At 39.7% G+C, this 18,042-nt stretch overlaps 1 protein-coding gene across 1 annotated transcript in view; it reads right to left on the bottom strand.

The window, feature by feature from the left end:
• Positions 1 to 15,698: 15,698 nt before the first annotated feature.
• The window catches only part of Gabra3 (gamma-aminobutyric acid type A receptor subunit alpha3), a 172,720-nt gene continuing 170,376 nt past the window's right edge, over positions 15,699 to 18,042 (bottom strand). The window contains exon 9 of the mRNA XM_059251255.1: positions 15,699 to 17,969. Within this exon, the coding sequence (XP_059107238.1) occupies positions 17,634 to 17,969 (336 nt within the window). The 3' untranslated portion in view covers positions 15,699 to 17,633. The remainder of the gene's footprint in view (positions 17,970 to 18,042) is intronic.

Consider the following 18,042-nt stretch of genomic DNA (forward strand, 5'->3'; position numbering starts at 1 on the left):
CCTCATGCTCTCCTGTAATTTTGTATTTATTATCTCTGCACTCTACAGTTACACTAGAAGAAAAATTTATATGGCCAAATAGTATCATTTCCACTCACAAATGGAATTATTTTTGTTTGCTTTGTGTTTTCAGTCCATACCCATAACATTCACTTAATAATTCTGTTCCAGTTATGTCTGTCTGTAGCCCTTACAAACAGGAACATCATAATAATAAGTCAGTAATCAGATGGCTGTGCTGTGAAATACACCCTTTATGTCTCATATTTGGAGTATCCAGGTCTTTAATAACAAAGATTTGCTGTATGTAAAAGTCATACTTAGAGCACAAACCCCACTGTTCTAGAGAATAAGACCTATGGAGTGACCAAGGGTTATGAAATGTAACCCCATGTGCACTAGACAGTCCAAGTGCTGGGGGTGTGGTCATAGGAGAGCAGTAGTTTGCCAATATTGTACTGAATTGTTTCTATATTTTCCTGAAGTCCAGACTCCAAAGATTTGAGTCCATTTCTGCTTCCAAAGCAGCCACTGAGCAAGGTCTTAGACCAGGATTCAGAAGAGTGACCCATCAGGAGATTAATGTTATAAACCTCCTGTATTAGTCAGGGTTCTCTAGAGTCACAGAACTTAGAGAACTGAATTTCATGAATATTCCTTCTGTTTGTCCTTGGCTAGGGTCTTACAGAGGCTGGACTTCCCATCTTCAGTATCTTTGTCTAGAAAACTCAATGACTTTACTAGTATCCTAGATGACCTCCCTGCTACCATTCTTACTTCATACCATTCTGTTCTAGTGGCAGCAAAAAAAAACTTTCCTAAATCTCATGTGACCATGGTGTTCTAATGTATCTCAGTGATGTTCTTGAGATAAAATCCACACTCTTTACTGTGCCACATTAAGCTCTGTCTTTCTTGGCACCTCAAATCTCAGTCATGTGACCATCCATTCTGTTTTCTACTCTGAGTCTCATTTGAAGCCATGCTTGACTCCTCATTTATTCAATAGTGACTTGTGTTACACATGTTTCCTAAAGAATGACTACATTCTCCTATTACAGACCATCACAGAGTATTACAGACTAGGGACACAGGTGCACATGGGACAATGAGGCACATTTTGAAGAATTTAGCTCAAGTTTTATCTTAAAATTTGCAACTAGAAGAAAATAGCTATGTTTAAGTAGCCTTGAAAGAGGAGAGAGAGGGATCATCTCCTTTTGATCTTTTGCTTCTCTACTGTCAGCCCCCAAACTTCCTCTTCTGTTTTAATTTCCACTGTCTTGTCAAATGATTGACAGCTAAATAAAATCACATGAAAGATGGTTTAAGTGGGCAGTCTGGGAGGAAGCTAGTGACTGGGACATTGCTATGAAATGAATATGTTTCTCCATAGCTCCCAGAAAAGGCTTTATGACACATCTTACTTGGTTTCAAATTGCATCTATTATGGTTGTTATTCCTGGCTTCAAGCCCCTGCAGAACAAAGTGAAACTTTTGATAGCCTGAGGTATGAGATTTACCAAGCAAAGGGAAACAGAAATGACAGGGAGTAGATGGATGACTAAGTGCCTTTTTGTTGTTGTTTTTCTTACTGTTTTCATTTGCTAGCTGATGACAGAGAATCATTAATGCAGCAGCTTTGGTCTGACTCTCTGATTGAATCATCCTGTGCAAGACAATTTAAAAGCTCATTCTATGCATCAATTCAGTTTATGTTTACATCAAAGTTTTACTATAAAAATGTTCATATATGACTGATAGTAATAAGTTAAGCGGGTGTCGTAAAATGAAGCAGTTATTGGCTCTTATTTAAAGTTTTTTCAGAAGCCACAACAGGAAAACACTAGTCCTGTCTTCCTTCAGATATCATTTTCTTTCATTTAAAAAATTGTTCTTGACCTGTTAGACTGATAAAATATGATTGTTAGCCAACTTGGCAGCCCTGTACCAAGACTTCAGGGGGGCTTGTGAAGGTGCTCAAGATACTATTCTCCAGCCCATTTTTTCTTGTTTCTTGACTCTGTTTTAAAGTAAAAATCTGAGATCTTAAGTGTAGAGAAGTAAGCATCCTGTCTAGAATCTGGAGCTCAAAGGCTTCCCCTACGACCCCCTACCAGGATCTTCAATGTAGCTGATTCTGCTTGCTCACCCTTAGTTGCTGGGATTCCTCCCTCTCCCAGACTGCTTGTTGATGATATCTTTCAAGTGAGATTCATTTAGTTGTCAATCCCACTGGGAGGTGGGTTTGAAAAGGAAAATATGAATAATGTAGGAAGGTTGGAGGTCTGTCCAAAACAGCAAAGAATGACTCTTTGTTTCCCTAGCTCTATCTCAGTCACATCCCCTCCTATCACCTTCTTCCTCTTATATTGTGGCTTCTAATGTCTGTGTCTCTTGGAAGCAGGGAACATTGACTAATCTCATATACAAGGACCTGAGAAATGCAGAAATAAAACTCACTCCCTTCAAAAAACCCAGTTTGTATGAAGTAGTCAAGAAAACCAATGCTTATTATGTAACTTAATAAACCAAAGCTTGTAGCATAGGTGGTAGAAGTAGGACAGGGACAGCATATCCAGAGATCAGGCAAATACTCAGGTATTCTACTGCCTGTCAGACAGCTGCCTCTGGAGCTTTGACTCATTTATTACTTGCATTGATCTCTTATCCTTTACTTCTGACATTTAGCAAGATCAAACTTGTGTTGTTTTTCCCTGTGACATCTTAAAGGTGTTTTTTTGTTCCTCTATGTGTCCAACATCATTGCTTGTAAAAATCATTGATCTGTAATGGGTTTTTCTAAAGATCAAAAGCTAATGATTGGATACCTGTGCTGTATGTAATATTATTGTTGCTTGTTACTGGGAAACTTCTTCTGTATCAGTGCTGTTCAGCCTTGTCTGTTTCCTTCTCTGCTTTATTCCCATTATCTTGCATAAGGCTGTATATATATGGATATTTGTAAAATTAACATCCTGTAATACAAGAGGCTGTAACTTAATTTGCATGAAAGGTTTAGAATCTGAGAACTTTAAACATTTGCCCATGCTTATGAAGCATCAGTTGAGTCTGGGTTATTTCCCAATGACTAGAATAAAGGTGAGGGGAGGTATACTGCTTTCCTACAGCTAGTTCAACAAATAACTGTACACATAGCTGGTTTGAAACATGAATGTATTTCCTTCCAGTTCTGGAGGTCAAAAGTCCGAAATGAGTCTCACTGGGTTGTTTCTTCTGGAGGTCTATGTAAAATCTGTTTCCATATCCTTTTCAGCTTCTAACATTTACCCACATTCTCTCTCTGTCTCCTGACTCCCTTTCACCACCTTCAAAGCCAGCAATACCCAGCATTTGGAACGCTGAGGCTGTAGCATCTTGATATAGAGACCAATCTAATTTATGTAGTGAGTTTGAGAACAACCTGGAATATATAATATGACCATGTCATATAACAAAGCAAAGCAAAGCAGTGTCAACAGTGTGGACTGCTCAGATTGCAGTCATCCTGTCTTTCCTTCTGCTTCTATATTTCACTTAGAATTGCTGGCCCTGTCTTACCTAGCATGCCTCATGGAGTTATGTCAGCTTTCAAGAGGCACCAATGATTTTCCTAACCTCAAATGCTAGGTAAATGAGATGGAGCTTTGTCTAATCTATGGGGCTTGATGGGAATCACATGACATCCTCAAGCCTCAGTTCCTTAGTCCATAAAATAATGATAATAATGGTATCCATTCCACAGGACAATTAGAAGAACTTAGCATAGTAACTGGTTCCTAGCAGGCAACAGGTAGATGGCAGCTCTGTGTGTGCAATTTGTTATCATACTTATCTCATAAAGCCCATCACTTTATTTAACTAGACCTCGTATTTATCTGTAATTTTTTCATTCTCTCCCAATTTATTCTTGGTTCAGATTTTAGGAAAAGTATATTAATTTGTTCACTAAAGAGCCATTTGCATTATTCTGGTGTCTACGGATGTGCAGAGATTAATATGAGCAGAGATAAGACTCAAATATCTACTACACACTAGGTGTTTAATACATATTGTCTGTTTGGTTTTAATTCTGATAGTCCTCCTCCTCTGAATGTAGATTTTTTTCTTTTCTCAGGAAGAGATTTTGTTCCCAGAAACAACCAAGATGAGTTTTAAAAATCAAACTAAAGAAAGATATAAATTACCAACTCATATTGGGAAGCATATAATTGTGTTGAGAATTATGATAATACCTTACACTTTGCACAGATTTGATTACAGCTCAAGGGATAAACACAAGCATGGCAGTCAGTATTTATCCTGCTAGGCACAAGGACTCTGGGATTTCAGAAGCATTGGCTTTTTCTCCTTCCAATGCCTAGTTTGCTGCCATTTGCACCCAAAATGCACACTACACATATAAACAATTTAAAACAAACAAACAAACAAAAAACGATTCCAGACCTCATTGGGCTGTAATACAACTGATTTCAGCTCTGATAAATTTAGCAAGATGCCTGTACCATCAGTCTCGGTAGAGCCCTTAAAGATCAATGTAGCTCAAGATTCTCATTATATAGGTGCATATTTGATACCTAGAGATGGAGGGCACCTATTCTAAGTCAGGAACAGTGTTGAGATTAGACAAAATATTCACTGAATGTGAAATAGCAATTAGAAGTTCCAATAATCTTCTCATTTAATCTTTTTAATTATTGTTATAAATATTTTCTTATTATATTTATGTTACAGAGGTTAAATGAGTTGCCCCAACTCACAAGTATGGGTAAAACACTTGCTGTGCAAGCCTCATGACCTGAGTTAAGATCCTGAGAATCCATGTAAAAGCTGGAAGAAATAATTTGGGCACCTGTAATCCTAGCACCTCTGCAGGGACATGAGAGGAAGATACAGAGGAGTCTGGAAGCTCACAGGTCAGCTCATCTGGCATATGAAGCAATGTCCTACAAGAGAGATACTGTCTTAAGATAGAAGGTGAGGACAAACACCTGAGGTTGTCTTCTGACCTCCATATGTGCACTTCTGGCACACACATGTTTGCACTCACACACATATACATTGTATACACACATATAACATATACACATATTATACAGACATATATATCATCATGCACACCAAAAAAACTCTCTCCAATGTTCACATATTAATAGTCAAAAAAGGAAATGATAACCTGCTCAAGGTTCTTGCCAAGCCATATCTATCACTATGGATTATTCAAGAAAATTGTACGATGACCATTATCCAAAGACCTGAGTCTAAAACTCATTTCCAGTTGAAGCAACCAATTGAGCACTAAAGCAACTGCTGAGCCTTGGACACCATCTCCTACTTATCTTAACCTAGAGATACCCTACTAGCACCACACAAATCCAGAAAAGTTGACTGTAACTCCTCACAGTGTGGTGGTCCTCTCTTTTCCCTCCTCAGTCTGTTGGCCATAAGTCCAAGAGGGCAAAGGGGCAGAAGCAGTGACAGAAAGCTTTGTACAGGGCCCATGAGCACTAACAGAAATAGCCCTCTGGGAAACCGATTTCAGTGAATCAGCTCAACTTTATTCCAGAGTATAAGTAATATATAGGATTGGGGAGCCTGGGGACAAACCCTAATTTGCATTAACTGGCATGCTTCTATCACAAGGTCTAGTATGTGGCAGTAGGGTCCTATAGCAGAGCTCCTAGTATGAGTCTTCTAACAGGAGTCTGTACCAAGGGTCAAGCTAAAGATGTCAGGCATCTGGTTTAAAGACAGCTTTCAGATAAGGTCAGTCCTACAGATCCAGGGACATCATCCAGATAAGAGCAGGTAGAAAGCAGGAAGCTTTGCTAGAGGGAGGGTATTTCCATGTTGCCGAGCTATTGAAATAAACTGCCAGGCCATGGGAGACTATGACCTCTAGCAGTCAGCAAAAAACTTTACTCCTCACAGGACGCAAGCTGAGCATGAATATGGTGTGAAGAGACTGGACAGTTTCAGTGTCAATAGGAACTATTTCTGATATCAACATGTAGTGGTTGAGATTTGATTTCACTGGCTGGTACTATTTCAACCAGAAAGTCAATAGCTCTATACTTTCAAGAACATTCATTAAATTTCTTTAAATTTCCTCCATTAAAAGGCAGGAAGAAGACTAGTATGATCTGAAGCTGTATTTTAGGAAATGGACCAAACATGATACTTCATTTGCTGGGATGCAGAGTCCCAGTCTAGTGTAGCTTTAAGGGTCATTTTGAGACTGATTAAAAAGCAATTTGCAGGGAAACTGGTCAGTATTGTCAATACATTTAATGTAATTCCTGCTCATTTATTTGAAGTTTATTTATGTCAAAAGGGCCTGTGAGTGAGAGAATTTATTGAACAGTGAAGCTGGAGAGAGTATGAAAGGATGAGAAACTAAGATACTGGGTCTGAAGGAAGTTTATTTGGAATAGTGACATTAGTTCTTGTTTTCCTCAAAGCATCTTATGTGTGTTGCTATCATCTGTGAAGGTATTGTGTTCCCCAAAATATTGTGCATGCTAGTAAACTTATCTGGGGTCAGAGAACAGGACAGCCACAATATTAAACATAGAGGATAGGCAGTGGTAGCACACACCTTTAATCCTAGCTTTCCAGAGGCAGAGATCTACATGGATCTCTGTGAGTTCAAGGCCACACTGGAAACAGCCAAGCATGGTGACTCATGCCTTTAATCTCAAGAAGTGAGCCTTTAATCCCAGGGAGTGATGGCAGAAAGCAGAAAGGTTTATAAGGTATGAAGACCAGAAACTAGAAGCATTTGGCTGGTTAAGCTTTCAGGCTTTTGAGCAGCAGTTCAGCTGAGATTCATCCTGGATGAGGACTCAGAGGTTTCCAGTCTGAGGAAACAGGATCAGCTGAGGAACTGGCAAGGTGAGGTAGCTGTGGCTTGTTCTGCTTCTCTGATCTTCCAGCATTCACCCCAAAACCTGGCTTCAGGTTTGATTTTATTAATAAGAACTTTTAAGATTCCTGCTGCAGTCATCTTTGTGAGCTAACCTTCTAGGATCTCAAGGCAACCTGATGATGGCATGTGGCCACATTATCAGATAGATAAATGACAGCCTGTCTCTCATGCCACTTTCTTAGGTTCTGAGCTATTATATCCACCTGCCATCCTAATAGTCAGCCTGGACAGTTTTGGCAAATTTCGCTATATAACTAACTTTTGTCTCTCAAATATTTGAGCCTTTGTGTATTCTGTTGTCAATATTCTTCCCTGCCTGAGGAATGGGCATCATCTTTTAAAGGTCAGCTCACAATTTATTATATTCAGTAATCTTTTTCTTTTTTTCTCTTTTATTTTTTTTTTGTCTTGTATGCATGTGTGTATGTGCTTGTGCTTTTCTGTGTGTGTATGTGTGGAAGACAGAAACAAAATCTATGAATCTTCCTTTATCATTTTCCACACTTTTTTTCTTGGTACAAGTTCACTTACTGAACATGGAAAATGGCTGATCATCAAGTCCCCAGGATCCATCTGTCTCTTCTCCCTGTATGGGTACAAACATGCACCTAAATGCCCGGCTTTTATGTATATGTTGAGGAGCCAAATTTAGGTCCTCATCCTTGTGCAGCAATCTCTTTAATTACTAAGCTATCTATACATCCCCTCTTTTGAGTTTTGACTCTATCTTTGGTCAAACCCTATGGTATACTTCAACAATTACCCGTTACAAAGCTTAGTCTGGTGGGAAATTGGAACAACATCTGGTGAACATTAGGTTAGAGTGGAGTGGAAGTACATGGCATGGCTAAACATGTAGAAAATGTAAACTGAGTGAACCACTGATATGTGGTTCACACAGCTGGTGCACTGTAAGTGAGAAACAGCAGTTTTGCAAACAGGATACTGAGAAGTAATCAAGAACATACTACACAGGAATTTTAAGGCCAGGGATACATTTTGGACTTTATTCTATGCTGAGCAAGATGCCAACAAAGGGCACTTTACAGGCAAGTGACATAATACATTTTATAGTTTTAAGAGGCATGACTGTAGTAATCAAGGAGACTCATGATGAAAGTTTAGATAATGGAAGTAGGAAGGAGAGGGTACAATATAAGATTTAAGTAGGAGCTTGAATATAAGACTTTCAAATGTGCTAGGCATAAAGATGCAAGACAGATTTATAGAAAATATCACCTTTAGCTTTTTTTTAATGGAGCATCTTGGTAAATAATTCATCTATTAATTGATAAAAGAACAATCAAGGGAAGGTGTGAGTGAGTGAGAGAGACAGAGAGAGAGAGAGAGAGAGAGAGAGAGAGAGAGAGAGAGAGAGAGAGAGAGAGAGAGAGAGTTTAATGGGGGTTCCTCTGAACATAAAAAAAAGAATTCATTTGAAAGAACTAGGCTAAAAGTATCAATTTGGCAGTTATCAACATACAAGAGGTGTTGTGGTTTTCATACATACTTGTGGAGGCACAAATGACTCAAGGTCAGAAAATCTGAGCTTGCTTTACCCAACAGGGTTGCATAATGGGATAATTTGACCACAGGCATGGTTACCAGGTGTTTGGAAGGGTCTGCACTTGGCTGTATGTTATGCTTTGATCTTGAAAGGGGGGGGTTTTTTGCCTTTCCCCTTGGCATTACTATAAGAAACCCTTTTGAATAAAGTTCTGGGCTGTTGGGTATTGACCCAGATCCTCCTGAAGCTGACCTGTGTTTCTGTCTTTCTTCTCATCAACTAGGTCTCTCTAGCTGATATTTTCTTATCCCTTTCTTCTCAAGAGTACCCAGGGTAAAGTGGAGGCAAGTCCCTCACCCATACTTATGACATCTTCAGCATTTTTTGTGTCCCTTTTCTTCATTCTTCACTGGTTTTTGATAGTCTATGTGTTTCCCAACACAGGGCAGTAAAAATTCCTATAGCTTCTACTGGTTTCCTTTGAGATGTTTGTTCTCCAGAGGCTCCCTCTGGAGACATTCCCTTTCAGAACCTAGATGCCATGCTGTGAAAAGTCATACAATGTGCAGGTGCACAGTCCTAGATGAGTTTGTCCTTAACTCTTCATGTACCAATCTGCTTGGAAGGAAGGTGACTTAAGATCCTGACCCCTTCACCCGGCATCTGGAATATGTTTGATCTTCTTGGTTTAGGATCCAACTTTTATGCTTCTGAACAGAACTAGAGTTTGGCAACTAATATGTCTATATTTCAGTGCATACAGTCCAAGGCATTTCCAAGGAGAAGATACTTCTCTCAGATACTCTGGTTAATAAAGTCCCTCCATGTTTTTTGAGTCACCCTGTCTGTGGCTCCAGAAACCATGAAGTAGAGACAAGCTATACTGTAGGCCTTGTGTACACTCTACTTCACAAATAATGCTCTGATACAGTACAATGTGAGAATTGCTTTCTAAGCCTATAGGCTGAAGATGATGCCCCAATGTTGCAGAGAAACCTCCGGTGATTGTCCAGGCAGCTGGCTGTTTCTGTCAATTCACATTTTTTTTTTGGAAGTCACTTGTTTGCACTTCCTGTTTTACTACGTAATATTATTTCTTTCTTGGGTTTCTGAGGGAGTTGAAGATTAAATAGTTACAGTTATAGTTAGTTGACAATTAGATAGTTGTATTTATAGTGAGTTGAAGATGATAGTTACAGTTAAAGCTAAAGATTAGGTATAGTTATAATTTTCCTTCTTAAGAATTTCAGAAAAGAAACTCACTAAAGAGGTGTAAGTGTATAAATATGAAAGACATTATAAGATAGTTCTCTGTTAGTAATATAAGTTAGGATAGAAAGTGAATCAGGTACATTTTGGACTTACCAAAATAGGATAGATAATGGAATATTTTCTCTGAGTTTGTCAAATGCAAATGGACTAGACATGGTTGATGTATTTATTGCTTGTATAAATTGTATATAGTTATTGTACTTATTGCATATAGTTTTTCTTATATTAGTTATAACATTTTTATTCTTTTTTATTTTTATTAAAAAAAGGAGAAATGTGGTGATATTTTATTTGTGCTGAAATGTGCTGATATTTTATTTGTATGTTAATAAATAAAGTTTGCCTGGAGATCAGAGGACATAGCCAGCCATAAACAAAAGTCAGGCAGTGGTAGCACACACCCTTAATCTGATCACATGGCAGGCAGAGTCTCTGTGTGTTCAAGGACACACTAGGGAACAACCAAGCATGGTGACACACACCCTTAATCCCAGTACCAACTATAGAGACCTGGAGGTCTGTATAGACAGGCAGTGATGAGGAAGTGAGGTGGCTGGGCTAAGATAGCCAATGTGAGGGCAGAACAGCAAGGCAATAAAGGTGCAGGTTAGACAGGAAGAAGCTGGTTCTCTTGGGAAGCTAAGCATGGTGAGCTAAGGTTAGCTGGTGACTCTCAGTATTTCTCTGATCTCTACAGCTTTCACCCCTGTATTTGGCTCTGTGTTTCTTGTTTAATAAGACTGTTTAGAAATTCATCTACACTATACCTGGTGTGCTCTTTAGACTCTCTTCATCAATGGGTAAGATAAAGAGGAGTTGTTTCACTTAGGGTGCTTTGTTAAACAAGAGATAACTAGAGTGTGTGCTAACCTAAGCCATCCCATCATGAGACATCAGATCACTCAGGGACAGTGTGAAGAAGAAAATAAACAACACCATAGGGAACCACAGACTTAAAGGAAAGGGAAAGTTGAGCCGGAAAACACCCCCCCACACACAAACACACATACACACACAAAAGGTGGTACTTGGGAGAGTTTGGTGTCATGGAACCAGAGTAGATTTCAAAGATAAAGTAGTTGTGACCAGTGTGAAATGTTGTTGATAGTGCAAATAAGAGAAGTGGGGAGCCGGGCGGTGGTGGCGCACGCCTTTAGTCCCAGCACTCGGGAGGCAGAGCCAGGCAGATCTCTGTGAGTTCGAGGCCAGCCTGGGCTACCAAGTGAGTTCCAGGAAAGGCGCAAAGCTACACAGAGAAACCCTGTCTCGAAAAACCAAAAAAAAAAAAAAAAAAAAAAAAAAAAAAAAGAGAAGTGGGGAAAGCCTTTAGGTTTTAGGAAGGAGGACAGTGTTGACTCAGCAAGAGCAGTTTCACTGAGAAAGAGAGCAGAGAGGAGGAACAAAGGAAGGGATGGCCTTAGACCAAAGAGAGGCCTCTGTCTTGTGATAAAAGAAGAGAAGTGGTATGCTATGGATATCACTCTGTATAAACAAACACTGATTGGCCAATAGCCAGACAGGAACTATAGGCGGGACTAACAGAGAGGAGAATTGAGGAAACAGGAAGGGAAGGGAGAGATTGCCTGGAGCCGCCACCAGGACAAGGAAGATGTAAGGTACCAATAAGCCACGAGCCACGTGGCAAAGTATAGATTAATAGAAATGGGCTAAATATGAGTAAGAGTGTAGCATGAATGTTAAAGAGTCTTATTAATAAAATCAAACCCGAGGCCAGTTATTGGGGTCAATGCTGGAAGGTCAGAGTACCAGAACAAGCCACAGCTATCTCACCTGGCCAACTTCTCAGCTCGTCTTGTTTCCTCAGACTGGAAGCCTCTGTGTCCTCATCCGAATCACTCTCAGCTGAACTGTGCTGCTAGAATCCTAAAGCTTAACCAGCTAAAAGCTTAACCAGCCAAATGCTGCTAGTTTCTGGTCCTCACACCTTATAAACCTTTCTGCTTTCTGTCACCACTCCCTGGGACTAAAGGCTACTTTCTGGGATTAAAGGCGTGAGTCACCATGCCTGGCTGTTTCCAATGCGGCCTTGAACTCACAGAGATCCAGAGGGATTTCTGTCTCTGGAATGCTAGGATTAAAGGCGTGTGCTAACATTTTCTAGCCTAAGCATCTTGTGGATTTTCTGTTCTCTGATCCCAGATAAGTTTATTAAGGTACACAATATTTTGGGGAACACAATACCATCACATAAGAGCTAGACAATGATAGGCCTGAGCTAATGGCCAAGCAGTTTAAATAATGTAAGAGTCTGTATGTTTCTTTTATAAGTGGGCTAAGGGACTGCCAGGGCTTGGTGGGAGCTGGAGAGAAATTCTCCAGCTACAGTGGTACCTGCATATTGCAGGTCTATAATAATATAAGTCCAAGGGTTTCCTTCTGAGGATTTTTTTTTTCTATCTTGTGCTAAGATTTTGAGGTCAAAACAAAAGGAGGTGTTTTTTTTCCCTCTCACTCTGTCTTTTATCAATATCCCTCTGATCTTTTTTTATTTTTATTTTTTGTTTTTTCAAGACAGAGTTTCTCTGTATAACAGCCCTGGCTGTCCTGGAACTCGCTCTGTAGAACAGGCTGTCCTTGAAACTCAGAGATCTTCCTGCCTCTGCCTCCTGAGTGCTGGGACTAAAGGTGTGTGCTACCACTGCCAGACCCCCCTAATCTTATCAGCTGCACATCCAGTTTTTCCCATCCATAGATTGGAGCTGAATCATACTCATCCTGTATCTCTTCACACATGAGACCTATAGCTCAGTGCAAGGATGTAAGAGTGAAGGCAGAAATCTAGAGAGACCCTTGTTCCACCTGTAAATGTGGCCCCTGTCTCTCCTCATGGACTTTACTTGGCATTTAATAAAAATTCATTTGAAGCTGAAGCTGACAAATTATCTAATTATGTTACAGAAGTTCTTTTTTTTAATGGATTTTGTGCTTCTAGAGTAGGCTAGTGTGAAAGCAACAGTAGAATCAGGATGTGGCCCAGGATCTGGTGACATAGAGTGTGTCACTAAAGCAACTACTAGAAAGAACACTATGCTGACTTAGATCTATTGTAATATGAATTGGCTTTTTTAAATGTAGCTCTGGCTGTCTGGAACTCACTTTGTAGGCCAGGCTGGCCCCAAACTCATGTAGATCCACCTGCCTCTGCCTCTGGAGCACTGGGACTAAAGGCATGTGCCACTATGCCTGGCTATAATCAGAATTTACTAATACAGAAACTAAGAGTCAACTTAAATTCCACGTGAGCAGAAATAATGGGATTTAATCCTAGCTGAAATCAAAGTAACCATTTTTCTTGATGCATTTTCCATGATATCAAAGTATTGGATCTGAAGAAGGAAAGCAGATCAAGTCCAGGTTGTCCCTACTATTTGTCATGTGACAGACCTGGAGGTCATTATCTTAAGTGTAATAAGCCAATCACAAAAAGACAAGTGCACTGTGATCTTACTCATATGTGGAATATAAAAGTAAAAAAAAAACAAAATTATTAATTGTCAATGTGACAGAATCTAGAATCACTTAGGAGATGACCTCTGGTCATGATTGTGGGAGATTATGTGAATTACTTTAATAGAAATAGGAAAGCCTGCCCACTGTGAGTGGGATCATTCCCTGACTGGGTTTCTGAGCATTTAAATGAAGAAAGTGAGCTGAGCAGTCTGCATACATTCATGCATACATTGCTCTCTCATTCCTGATTATGGATATGATTCAAGTTCTTGCTGCCTTGACTTTCCTGCTATGATGTACACTAAACCACAAGCTAGAACTAAAGTAAACCCTCCCTTAAGTTGCTTTTGCCAGAGCATTTATCAGTGTATCACAAAAGAAACTAAGACAAAAACACAACCCAAACATAAAGCCTCAAACCCAAATGTAGGCTTGACATTGATAATCATTTCACTATGTATTATTACCACAACATCAAATTTTATACTTTAAACATTTACAATTTAAAGGATAATACAAGGCAGAAGGCCCAGAAAGCAGTTTTTTTTTTTTGTTTTTTTGTTTTTTTGGTTTTTTTTTTTTTTGGTTTTTCGAGACAGAGTTTCTCTGTGTAGCTTTGCGCCTTTCCTGGAACTCACTTGGTAGTCCAGGCTGGCCTCGAACTCACAGAGATCCACCTGGCTCTGCCTCCCAAGTGCTGGGACTAAAGGCGTGCGCCACCACCGCCCGGCCTTCAGAAAGCAGTTTTATCAACAAGTGCAGGCACCTTTAGCCTCACTATAGTATATGGTCACATGATTGACCTGCTGGGTGAAGGAAAGCTATGTAACTAGAAGCCACTGAAGCTGGAGAGATGCCTGCCTCAAATTCTGGGACTCTATTGAGAGAATTTCCCCAGATTGTATCTCCCTGTACCCTCCCTGTTATTTCCACTTGCTGCTGGTCTTTTTTCAAGGAATCTGTGTTCTAGGTTGTCTCCTACACAAGCCCAGCCTCTGAAGGAGTCAGCGAGTATGCCTGAGGTTTCAGAGGGGTCTGCTACTTGGTCATGTCTTCCTACCTGCCTGCAGGTTTTTAGGAAGAGGAACTAATGGATTATTAATGAGACCTCCACATTTAAAAGCACACAGGAATAAACAATGATTTAAATAGGAAAAAGCTATTTAAAGTGGCATAAAATAGTGCATGTTTATTAGCACTGGAATGTTCTCAGAGTTGCTTCAGAAGGCTGCACATTATATTTGTCTGTTTCCATTGGCATCTACTGATCATGGAGAGAGCCAATCCTGTCATGTAGTTCTGATCTAAATTAGCATTTGCTTATTCAGTAAACATTTATTGTGCACTTACCATGAGCTAGGAGGTACATTTACCCTGTTACATTTAATGCTCTGGGGATCTCCTTCCCCTATTTTTCTTCTCTTCTTATTCTTTCTCTTTTTCTCTCTTTCCCCCTTTTCTGTCCTTCTTCCCCATCCCTCCCTCTACACACACACACATACACACACACACACACATACACACACACACACACACAGGTTTTTTGCACGTAAAATATTCAAACCTAAATTTACTGATCCCCCAAACCAGAAGTGTTGATAATTTCCCCCTAAGACTAAGTAAATAGTTATCAGAGGCAAAGTGATTTCAGGAGGTTCTTAAGGAAACAACAAGACTTCAATATTGTGTGAAGTAATTTTAAAAGCATGGCTGCTTCTGGCGTTTCGCCATATCACTATGAGGTGTGATTGAACTGCATGGACCTGGACCAAGGGATTAGTGTAGTGATAGCATCTATCACATGACCATAGAGCTGGAATGAGTCTCAGTGGTCAGACCACTCAAGTCCTTCTTTCATTTTGGAGAATAATGCTTTTGTGCATGCCTGAGTGTGTGTGTGTGTGTGTGTGTGTGTGTGTGTGTGTGTGTGTGTGTGTGTGTTTGTGTGTGTGTGTATGTGTGTGTGTGTATGCAACACTCTCCCAAGGATATTTTTCTCATTTCCTGGGGTCAGGTAAATTTCTCATGTATATCTCTTGAGATTTCCTCTAAGATTTCTCAGAACACTATGAAAAAGAGTGGTGGCACACATGCCCTAACACATGGCTTAACTAATTAGATGCTCTCTATCACTTTAATTGAAATATTGCCAAATGAAAACAATACTCAGTGAAAAGGGAAACATGTCTAGAACTATAATGAAAATATTGTTTCTTTCTCTTTTGTGTTGGGTAAAGAATCATTCAAAACTATGTTTTTACACAGGATCCATTTTGGATCACTATAACTGATCTCATGTACTAGAGATACCCTCTTCTAGTATTTTCTAATGATGTTAAGTGGAAAGTTTAGGGTACCAGAGAGGGTATCAAAGTCAAAAATATAGTACTTATTAGTGTGTAAGACTAATCAATGAAAGTATTCCAGCACAAGTACAATTCATAAAGGGTTTTAATAAACAGCCACTAAACATTGCACCAAAGCATTTTGAAACACAATTTCTACAGAGAGGCAAAGGTCAAGGTTCCATTTTAAATTCCTTAAGACAATCATTAACAGCTCCCCACCCCCCAATTCCTACACATCCACAAGACTACACTCTTCTAGTCATAAATTTACCTACAGACACATCTTAAGAATAATGGGACTGGCATGCATTATCCCAGCAATGGCAAGGAAGCAAGGGATAAGGGAAAGATGAATGAAAAGGCAACCAGCAGCTAATGACACATCCCTTAGAAGCTTTGTTCAGTGGGTGGGCAGAGAATATGCTTGTGGTGCTACTTGTGGCTTTACTTTGGACCTTCTGGATACTCTGGACTAGTTGAGCTATTCAGATCCAAAGTGGCTGGGGCTGTTGTATTAAACAGTCTCATTCCTTCAAGTCATTACTACTAGAGGTGATCTTGGGTAATGTACTGTTATCTTTCTAAAGACCTTTATAGTGTCAAACTGTCTTCATGACCCAGAGGGCCCACTGTGGCTGTGCTCATTCTAAGTTAAGAATGGCCCTGGCTTCTCAGTTATTCCTTCATTTTGGCCTTTGGAAATGGGCATAGGATATTTCTTTATTAAAGACATTTCTAAGAACTCCAGGCAAATTATTCAAACTTCTGGGACTACCTTATAAAAATTGTGTGTTTATGTCTGTTTTTTTTTTTGCTTACATTTAAGAACAAACTGAGATTAAATGTCCTCTAATACATTATAAAATTGGTAATAAAGTTAATGATTTAACTGACTCAAAAATAAGTAGAGATATTTGTATGAATCTGCAATTCACCCCTCATTGCAATCAGCATCCAAAGTGGGTAAGAAGTCCTTGACATAATGGGAGCAAAGTGACTGAGCCTGAAAGAGGAGCACAATATGTACAATGTAGAAGGAAAAGTTTTGCTTTCTCCTGTTTGTGGCCCTTTCTTTTGAGGCAGATTTCAGCCTTCAAACATTACCAACCATCTTAATCCATCTACTATTTGACAAGTTGCATTGGCAGGGAGGTGAGTTTCTTAGATTCCCCATCTTTGAACAATTCTTATATAGGCATTTGATCTAGATCATTTTGTGTGTATGTTTACCTTTTAAATTTGGCTTAAAAGTGTCTGTTCATTTTTTTTTTTTCCTGAAGAGTTTACAGGCAGCCATGAATCCACAGTAAGCAATACTCAGGTGGCTATAAGGGACTTGGTGTTGTTGAGGCTTTCCTGAAGGAGACATATATTGAGATGCTACTTTCTTGAGGGGCTGGCTGAAACTAGAGTAGAACCCACACTTTTAATACAGGAATGACCCAACTAGTTTTCTCTCTCTCTCTCTCTCTCTCTCTCTCTCTCTCTCTCTCTCTCTACCATATATGTTTGACAGAGTTGAGCCTTAATTGTCTCCACTAACTTCTAAGGCAAGGAACTATTTAGGGGTCACTTCAGAAGTTTGCACAGGCTTCTTCCCATTCTACCAGTTCATATATCTAGTAGGCCTTGCTGGAGGCATGGGAGGGGCCAGAATGATAAGATTATATGAGACAGCTGGGCCTAACTCCATAGTGAGTCAGAATCATCCAATGCAGCCCAGTTAATATGCTCCTGTATCTCAACACACTGCACTTCATACAGCCAAGGTTTCCATTAGAAAAAGTAGAGTCTCCTGTTCCTTCTTTGTTGGGCAGAGTGAAATTAAACACATGCAGTGTCCTCAGCTGGGGGAGACTGGCACACTAAGATAAGCAACTGGACAAATGGCAGTGTTTGGCTCAATCCAAGCAATGTTCAAGGGACAAGTCATTTTTCTGTTGTTACATTTTCATTGAAGTTTATAAATATGAATTGAGAAAGTGATTACACTCAGCTTGGAACAGGGTTGAAAAGAAGAATCATGAAACACATAAAGGAAACCCTGGATTTTGGGTGTTTGGATGATTCACGGGGTATACAGTGGTTGCTATGCCACCACTATTATCTACTGTTTGCGGATCATGCCCTTGATAGCCGATTCCCGATTTACATATGTAGCCCAGTAGACAAGATTGAATATGGCAAAAAGCACAGGAAAGATGATACGGGAAATTTTGTCAACCTTGCTGACACTGTTGTAGGTCTTGGTCTCAGCAGGGCTGTCCTGAACATAAGTGACCTTTGGCGAAGCAATGACTGTTGGAGTTGAAGAAGCACTGGGAACAGCACCCTTGGAGATGGTAGAGAACTCAGCATCCTTGGCCAGGTTCATAGGATAGGTGGTTCCCACGATGTTGAAAGTGGTGCTCGTTTTCTTTGTTGGGGCTGCTGGTGTTTTCTTCTAGAGCCAGAAAAGAAAGGGGGGAATAAAATAAAAGACGATGAATTCATTGTACAAAGTACTTTTGGAGAGT

The sequence above is a fragment of the Peromyscus eremicus genome, chromosome X (genome assembly GCF_949786415.1).
Source record: "Peromyscus eremicus chromosome X, PerEre_H2_v1, whole genome shotgun sequence".
NCBI lineage: Eukaryota > Metazoa > Chordata > Mammalia > Rodentia > Cricetidae > Peromyscus > Peromyscus eremicus.